The 9,400-nt window shown below is 34.4% G+C and overlaps 1 protein-coding gene across 1 annotated transcript; it reads left to right on the plus strand.

The window, feature by feature from the left end:
• The first annotated feature begins 444 nt into the window (after window positions 1–444).
• Window positions 445–1,470, plus strand: LOC143632754 (agamous-like MADS-box protein AGL61). The gene has a single exon (XM_077101182.1). The coding sequence runs from the start codon at window positions 646–648 to the stop codon at window positions 1,306–1,308; it is 663 nt and encodes a 220-aa protein (XP_076957297.1). The 5' UTR covers window positions 445–645; the 3' UTR covers window positions 1,309–1,470.
• The last annotated feature ends 7,930 nt before the right edge of the window (window positions 1,471–9,400 follow it).

Below are 9,400 nucleotides of genomic sequence, written 5' to 3' on the forward strand. Positions count from 1 at the left end.
ATCGATCACTTTCAAAAGTGTAATATAAACGCGTGTTTTATTTATGCAAATTTTATATATGAATTTTTTATGTCATTCATTATGAAACACATTAGCATCTCTTGTTATAATTCACTATTCTATTTAAAAATATAATTACAACTTATAAAATCACTATGTGTATCTTTTTCATGATTATAAAAATATTGCGTGAAAATACAACACATACTCGTATGAATATTTCTATCATGAAATATAATTTGAACTTATAAAACCATTAATTTGATAAAATATAGCTTAATATTTAATTTAATTTTATAACTTAATTGCATTTCTTTTAAGTATTTTATAACACTCGGATTCTAAAGCTACTAATGATAATAAAGTAGCTTAAATGTTCATTGGATATTTAGGAAAATTAACTACTTCAGTGTAACTGACAAAAAGTCAAATAGTTTGCCACTTATGTTAACATCTGGAAATTAAGTGTCATGATATCTTCGAATTAAAGTGAAGATTTTCTAACTCCCAAATCATTGGTTGTAATAAATGTTTTTTGGCAAAAAGTAATTCGTCATCTATAAATTGTCATGTTTTATTCAGAATTGAACTATCCAAAAAACCTTCACCTATAGTCAAGTAATTTCTTGTTACAAATATCAAACTATGACTAAGAAACCAAGTTTGGGTCGCCAAAAAATCAAAATCGCCAAGATTCAAATAAAAAATCATCTACAAGTGACGTTTTCGAAGAGGCGGTCCGGGCTCTTCAAGAAGGCCAGTGAGCTTTGCACGTTGTGCGGGGTTGAAATAGCCATAGTGGTATTCTCTCCTGCTGGGAAAGTTTTTTCCTTTGGTCATCCTAAAGTCGAATCAATAGTCGACAGATATTTAACCCGAAATCCTAATCTTAAGTCGACAAGTTTACATATCGTAGAGGCACATAGGATAGCTAGCATTCCTGAACTAAATGTCCAGCTAACGTACATGCTTAACGAGTTAGAAGAGGAGAAGAAACGAAGCGAGACGCTAGACGAGATGAGAAAGGCTAGCCAGAGGCAGTTTTGGTGGGAAGCACCAATTGTAGACATGAATTTGCATGAGCTTGAACAATTAAAGGATTCAATGGAGGAACTCAAAAAAACTATAAGTATACAAGCTAATAGGCTTTTCGCTGAAAATTCTAACTCTATGCCGTTTTTAGGTGCTAATAATGATATAAGAGGTGATATTGATCAGTACGAGATGAAGCCTGCTCAAATCATTTCATCATCATCTTCTGTTACTTCTCATGTCCATAACTATGGCTATGGACATGGTTTGTATTAATCCATTGGCAATTAGTTTCTTGATGTCATGGGAGTTTTGCTAGTTAGTACCTCACTAGCATTAACTCTCTTTTTTCTAGTTGATTTACATGTAAAAACGGATATCATTATGTTGGAATAATTAAAATTTAATACTGAGATTTCATTATTTAATTACTTTAAATCAATATTACTAAATGCGTATTATTATTATTATTATTATTATTATTATTATTATTATTATTATTATTATATATAATTGTTAAGTTTGGTGCCGCTTGGCCATCTATTGGTCTAAGTGGCACCGCACCATTGGCCAGACCAATTTTTTTTTAGTCTGATATATTAACGAACATATTAAAAATCTACCGAACTTGCGTAGACTTACCGCCATAATATCCATGCCCGACAATCTCAGGTATTACCAACGCCGAAGTTTTACCGATTCACCACCGCAATTCTCGAACTGACAACACTCGGTTTTTACCAACGTTGGGGGTTTATTTATTGTTTAGTCCTAGTACCATATCAAACGTATCCAAACCACCGAATTCGTGTCTCCTTACCGCCGCAACGCGCGACATTGACAACGTCTGGGTTTTACCGACTCACTGACACAACACTAGGGACTGCAACGCTTGGGTTTACTGACCGAATAAACATTGTTTTAAATATATAGATTTCTTATTTGTTAATTTGACGAATTTATTTTTTTGGATTTTAACGATTGGGTTTTACAAACGCTGGTTATACCGTAATTGAAACTGACCGAATTCGCATCAACTTTCGGTCGTAACGCTCGGATTTCCAACGCATGGGTTTTACCGACCTACCCCCGCAACACCGGGGACCGCAATGCTTGTGTTTTACCGACCGAATAAACATCGTTTTAAATATATTGTTTTTTATATATTAATTTTGACGAATTTTTATTTTGTGGTTTTAACGGTTGGATTTTCAACGTTGTTTATACCATAACAACCGTAACCGATATTGATCGAATTCACGTTGACTTTCCATCATAACGCTCGGGTTATACCAACCAACTGTCCGGCGCATTGCGACGGGTAAAATTCTAGTTGAGTTATAAAGTTGGTTAAAACTAAATAGTTAATGGTTAAGAAACTCGTTGAGTCGTTCAGGATGTTAATATGCCCGTCCTCACATATGTCCATGGCCATCACCACTTTTGGTGGGGGTGGTTACGAGGTTTTTCTTATGGTTACCAATCCTTTTTGTGGTCTAGGTTCGAGTTCTAGCTTATGTGTGCACTCATATTAGGCAGCGCCAGTGCTTGGGGATTCAAACTGGGTAATGGGGTATAGCAAATGTTATGACCATTAAAAGATACTGTAAGTCCCAAATCTGGATCACTACAATATGATATCAACCAAACGAGTATTGGTGCGGAATACCAATGCTCGGTTATTCAAGAACACAAGAAATAACAAGTAACGACACAAAGTTGCTTCAAAACACACGTATATATATTGAATACGTCGGGTGCTTAAGCACTTACAATACTTGATAATAATGAGAATGAACCACCCTCTAGTTCTGCTCTTCTCTGCTAATGTGAACAACCTAAAACCCTATACAAGATGTTCTATATATAGGGAACCAAAAACAAGCTGGCCCAAACAACCAAAAGCCCACCGAGATCCCAAGGGATCGGATCTCGGTTAACATATGCAGCCCAAGCGCATATTACATACTCAACGCAACAAACATAAAACTAAGTACAAACCACCAAATGTGGACCCAACAATCTCCCCCTTGGTTTTTAGCTTCGTTCTTGTTTATTTCACTTCAGACCAGCCTAACCGAAATTCATAGGGATTTCGGTATTATACCAATGTAGTTATTCAACTCGTCTTCGTTTACATCACTTTAGTCTTGATCATGTCGTGGCCTTTTGATATGCGTCAGTCTAACCAATTTATGACCCAACAATCTTGCCATTAGATTGATGCTTTCAAGATCTTCAGAATCTTTACTAGAACATAATCAGCAACTTCAGTGATCATAAACTTCAGCTTCTGCATCCAATACTCTACCATCTCCCCTTGAACATGATATCATCATCCAATTTGAGTCTCGGATACTTCGTATGCTTCCGTTGCAAGAAATCAGTCTTGAAAGAACAATCAACTTTGATAGAAAGATCAACCAAAATATTTTGAAAACAATTAAATAAAACACAATAAGACAGACATATTTTTGTAATTTTTATGTTTTTTTTGTTTTTTTAATGATTTTCTTGAAAAGACTTGAAATGAGATCATACCAGCTAAACCAAATATAACACATTTTTAACGCATTTGTTTCGACAAGAGTAATCAAGAAGTAAAAAAAATAAAATAAATAAAATAAAACCAAAAACAATAAATAAAACCAATTTATTCACCCGGTCTTCTTGTAACTTAGCTAAAAATTTGGGATCAAATTTCAGTTTTCGATAAAAACGCCGCCTTTTATGAAAAGATCCGAACATGGAATCATATTGCTTAAGGTGCTTTCACAAGGATTCATGTTCAGCGTTATTATGACATAAAGAAACAGGTTGATAGCAGGTATAACAAACTTAGCATGATTTTCATTGCATCAGTGATATGAATTAGGTTCAGTTCGATATAAAGCTTAGATGGACATCACTCATGGACCTGTGATGCCTCCTATCTCTTCTCAAAGCGTATTTGGCTTTCCCCAGATCACCCCAATTTTACTCCAACCCCCTGGATTTGGTTTAAAAACTTTTAATGACAGAACTTATATATTTGATTTTTCTTTTCAAATTTGCAAACATATTTGAGGTTGAACGTTGGACTTACAGTTTAATTAACAATCATTTCATTCGGGATGTTAAAGGACTTATATTATTGACTCCACCCCTGTAGTTATGTTATTAACCCTCATGTTTGTGTTTTTCTTAAAAGCTTGTGAACATTTATCAACTTTTGGTTGATTATATATTTACAGTAATTTTGTTCACATTTGTTCTTTGTCATTCTCAATAAGATACATCATTTTGGGGACCAAATACCAACGGGCTCGTCTATGACTGGGTAATTTCTTTTTTGGCTATCATTCGGAGAGATGTATATGGAGACATGCACATGTCTTCAAAATGACTCTCCACAGTAAGTTTAACATATTTAGTTTATATCACTTCAACTTTTACGCATCATGGAAAGCTACCATACAGATCAATGACTGTTCTAGAGCCCTTTAAGCTTAATAACTTCACCCGTTAGGCAAACAGAAAAAATTTATCTATCACTTTCCAAAGGTTGGATCAATTTTCATTTGAAAATATTTTGAAGCTTCTAAAAATCTGTTAACTGAATAGTAATATCACTTCCCTTGAAATTACAGAAGACACACATGTTAAGAACTCAGTCACCCCGGTCACTCTTCAGTTTTCAGGTAAATGGCTATCCCGTATGACCACTAGTGGTTAACAGGACCAAAACACATATGAAAATACGTGTCCCTCCAACTTGGAATTACCGACATAATTTTAAGTGAAAGAATTCAAAACACATAAACACATCACAATAACCCCGGATGCTTTCAGTCTTTAGACAAATGCTATCCTGTGAATCTACAAGTAGATCACCGGACCAAACATATACAAGTATATGTTCTTCAAACTTGAGCAACCAACATAATTTTAAGCGAGAGTGAAGTTTGAAAGACATAGACAAAACATTTATAACTTAAAATTTTTATTTTTATTAACACACACACACTCTTTTTGAATTTTTTAATTTTCTCCCCCTTAATTTGTGCAAAAACTTTTATATACAAATTTAACCTCAAAAAGACTCAATCGTCAAAACGAAGTATTTAATAAAAATGAAGTGTGATAGTCAGCCAACTGATGTACTATCATTTCTCATGTACGTTCAAGTCATTTTCTCATTTTTGAGAAACTAAATAAACTATACTTTTAAAACTATACGTGAACATATTTTTGAATTTTTTTTATAAAAATTTAAAAATTTAAAATCTTTTTGACTGATCAATCTTTCATACCAAAGTGATACTGTTACCTTTTATCTTCAATACATCATCTTTCATTTGTGAGAATCTCCCCTAGGAATAATCTTGTTTTGAGATTCTGCATCCTTGCGAGTTGAATGTCTGGAGCAAACCTTTTAATATGCAATGTATTCCCTGATTTGTTCCTACATACTTAAAGAGCAGATTAAAAACGTTCTATCACCCAAAAATCCCGTCCAGGCAACAAATAATCCATTTTATGGTATAAGATTTAAAAAAAAAACAATGGATATTTGCCCTGACATGTGCCTGGAACAACCCATTTAATAAGCAATGAATTTGTGGTTGTTCCTACACGCATAGCGGGATCAGTTGGACATAGGAACCCAAGTCATAAATGTCTTGGGGTTCCCTTGAGCATCAACATATGTGACCTCTTGCCAACTCATATATTTCCCATCTTTAACAGAATCATTTGTCATTACAGATTCTGTTTGCTGAGTTTTAAGTTTCCAAGTCTGTCTTGGTTTAGTGAAATTTGAAAGAACAGACTTTGGAATGGAGAAATTCGAATTCGAAATCTTAGAACTCTCAACACTCTTTGATTTCTGAAAATTTATTTTTCTTTTAACAGTTTCTAAATCATTTGAGTGCAAACCTGTCATATTAGCTTTGAATTCTTGAGTATCTGTGACCCGTTGTACAGATACTCGTGGTTTTCTAAAATAAGCATTTTGTTTAACCACTGGATTCGGTTGAAACTTGTTACCCTTCACCTGAGGGGCTTGTCTATTAACAGCACGGTAGTGACACTCCTTTGCCAAATGCCCGCCGTTCCCGCAAATGAAACACACCTTCATCCTTCTTCTAATGTAAACGGAAGCACTTGCCTCATGTTGGAATTCATTCTTAGGAAAGGTTTTTCCATTCTTCTTGCCCCTTGGCACAGCATTCTGATTTTGCTTGTAATAGGGAACATATAGACGATGAACACAATTTCTGGCTATATGTCCTGGCGTGCCACAGTGGTAACATGTTTGCCTCTTCATATAAATAGCACCCATTGATTTATCAACACATGGAGATCCGGAGGATCTATGAGGATGAGACTGTCCTTGTTGTGTTGATTTCTTACGTGCCTTCCCTTTGTTGCCACAACTCGGTGTATTATTATTAGTACAATTTTGAGTTGTGGTGTCATCTGAGTTTGATGACACGTTAGAATGAGATTCATTTTCACTAGCCTGAACCCCTTTACTATCAGAAGAAACATCATTTACTCTATCAGAAGCAACATTATTTACTATATCTGCACATGAAGTAGAAGCATCAAAATTGTTTACACATTAAAAACAGGCTTGATTTCCTCTAGGGATCCTGATCCAATAGTTTCAGATTTAACCTGTTTACCATACTTCATGTCTTTTATCTTTTCCTCCTGTTCTTTGGTGACAGGGGTAGGGACATAATTGTGGTTGTAAGGTGGGGGAACTTGACTGTATCCTATTCCCTCACCTTCATTTTCCTTCCACCACAATTGGTTTTCAATCATTGAGTTAACTACTTTACTAGAACCCTCGAATTTTTTAAAATCAAGTTCAGCCTTTTCAAACTTACTAGTTAGATTTAAGATTTCTAACTTGGAAGCTTCCAGTTTAGCAGTTAACTCAGCAATTTCTTGTTGGGCATCTAGATAATGACAACCTTTTATACTAAGATCAGACTTAAGCTTTTTAATATCCTTGTTTTGAGCTTCTATTTTGTCTAGGAAACCCTTTTCATTTTTCTTAAGTTTAAAATTCTCTGATTTTATTCTTTCCATATCTCTACTTAGACTGTCATTATGAAGCTTATACATTTCTATTTTCTCATCACAATTTAAAGAGCATGGTTGAAAACGTATCTCAGACGAACTCATTTTCCCGCCAATTTTTTTCAAAAAATATGATCGCCAAAATTCTCAAGAAGAATGTCCCAGTCAAGAGAAGTGTCTAGGAAAAATTTCGTTCAAGACAAATTTTTCCGAATTTCCCGCTAAAATTTCACCGAAAATCACCCGAAAAAAATTTTTTCGCCAAAATTTTCAAGGATGGATTTTAACTAATTAGGAGTATTCTGGAAAAATTTCGTTCAAGAAATTTTTTTGAGAACAAATATGGTTGAATGAGAACCGAAAACCCAAAGTTTTGACCGAGAACAACAAAAGTTAACCGAAAGTTGGCTTTGACCGAGAACACGCGTTGACCGAGAATACACGTTGACCGAGAACTACCAAGTCTTGCCGAGAACACCCAATTTTCACCGAGAACGTTTGATTTTGGACCGAAATCCCTTGTTTTGACCGAGATTGCTTAAATATGACCGAGAACCAGCAGAATTTGCCGAAAACGATGAAATTATGTCCAGTAGCCTAGAGTCTTTGGCCGAAAACCCTTAAATAATCCCGAAATCAATCTAGACACCCTGATAACAGGTTTGACCAATTAAATTTGGTAACCAAATAAATCCCGTGAATTGTGGGGTTTAAACTATTTCCAAATCAATTCAATATTTGACCAAAAATAAACCTCTTCTCCTCCGATGAACAGTTCGCCGGAAAAATCACCACCACCACCAAACCTTTATATTTTGAATCCGTTGATATCACAATAATGAGCCTGAATTCCTCAAAGGCTTTGATACCAATTGTAAGTCCCGAATCTGGATCACTACAATATGATATCAACCAAACGAATATTGGTGCCGAATACCAATTCTCGGTTATTCAAGAACACAAGAAATAACAAGTAAACGAACACAAAGTTGCTTCAAAACACACGTATATATATTGAATACGTCGGGTGCTTAAGCACTTACAATACTTGATAATAATGAGAATGAACCACCCTCTAATTCTGCACTTCTCTGCTAATGTGAACAACCTAAAACCCTATACAAGATGTTCTACATATAGGGAACCAAAAACAAGCTGGCCCAAAAAACCAAAAGCCCACCGAGATCCCAAGGGATCTCGGTTAACATACGCAGCCCAAGCCAATATTACATACTCAACCCAACAAACATAGAACTAAGTACAAACCACCAAATATGGACCCAACAGATACATTTATGACCGTGACAGACGCCTTGTAGAAAAAAAATCTGTTTTATTTTGTAGAAGTTTCAATTTGGAAAGAAAATTATATTAATTGATTTCAACTATTAAAATTCTTTCTCGTTTTATAAAACAATTTATATTGTATTTAGGGGTGTCCAAAATACCCGAACCCGATTAACCCGACCCGACCTAAACACGAAAAAGCTAATTCGGGTCGGGTTAATAGGGTCAAAAAGTTTTAATCGGGTTATTCGGGTTAACCCGAATAACCCGAATTGTTAATAGGGTCAGGTTTCGGGTTCATTTTTGTAAAAAAGTAAGGTTTCGGGTTAACCCGAATAACCCGATGAAAAGATGAAATAAGCACTATTAAGGCAATATTGAAAACTTTATAAAGAAGCACTATTAAGGCAATATTGAAAACTTTATAAAGAAGTTAATTATTCTGATTGTTCATGAAACGTTCGATGGAAAGTTTATTTATGTTGTGCTCATTTATTTAAACAAACGAACATGAACACATGTTCACTCGTTCATCTATGTTCGTGAACGTTCGTTTATGATCGTTCAATTAAGTTTGTTTACGTTCATTCGTGTTCGTTTACATATTAATAGAAAATTATAAAACGTTATATGCATTTAGAAATTATATCACCCTAATAGGTTTTATATTTGTTTGTTCTTGTTTATTTAAATGCGTTCATTTATGTTCGTTTATGTATGTTTGTGTTCGTTAATGTATGTACATATATGTCATTCATGTTCGTTTATCTTTGTTTAAATATTTTTGTTTATGTTCGTGAATTGTTCGTTTAGATTTAAAAAAAACGAACATGTTTAGTTTTTAACTAACGAACATGAACACAAATATTTGTTCGATTAAGTGTTTGTTAAAAGTTAAATGAACGAACACGGACATGCATTTGTTCATGTCCGTTTGGTTCGTTTACATGCCTATGTATGTAATTATAATATAATTATTTGTAAAAGAAATTAAAAGGTGAGTGGAATA

This window comes from Bidens hawaiensis, unplaced genomic scaffold (genome assembly GCF_021521415.1).
Source record: "Bidens hawaiensis isolate Kalapana, Puna unplaced genomic scaffold, B.hawaiensis_p1.1 tig00006534_1, whole genome shotgun sequence".
Classification (NCBI taxonomy): Eukaryota; Viridiplantae; Streptophyta; class Magnoliopsida; order Asterales; family Asteraceae; genus Bidens; species Bidens hawaiensis.

Coding starts and splice junctions, on each gene's coding strand:
- LOC143632754 (XM_077101182.1), top strand. CDS start 646: ATGACTAAGAAACCAAGTTTGGGTCGCCAAAAAATCAAAATCGCCAAG.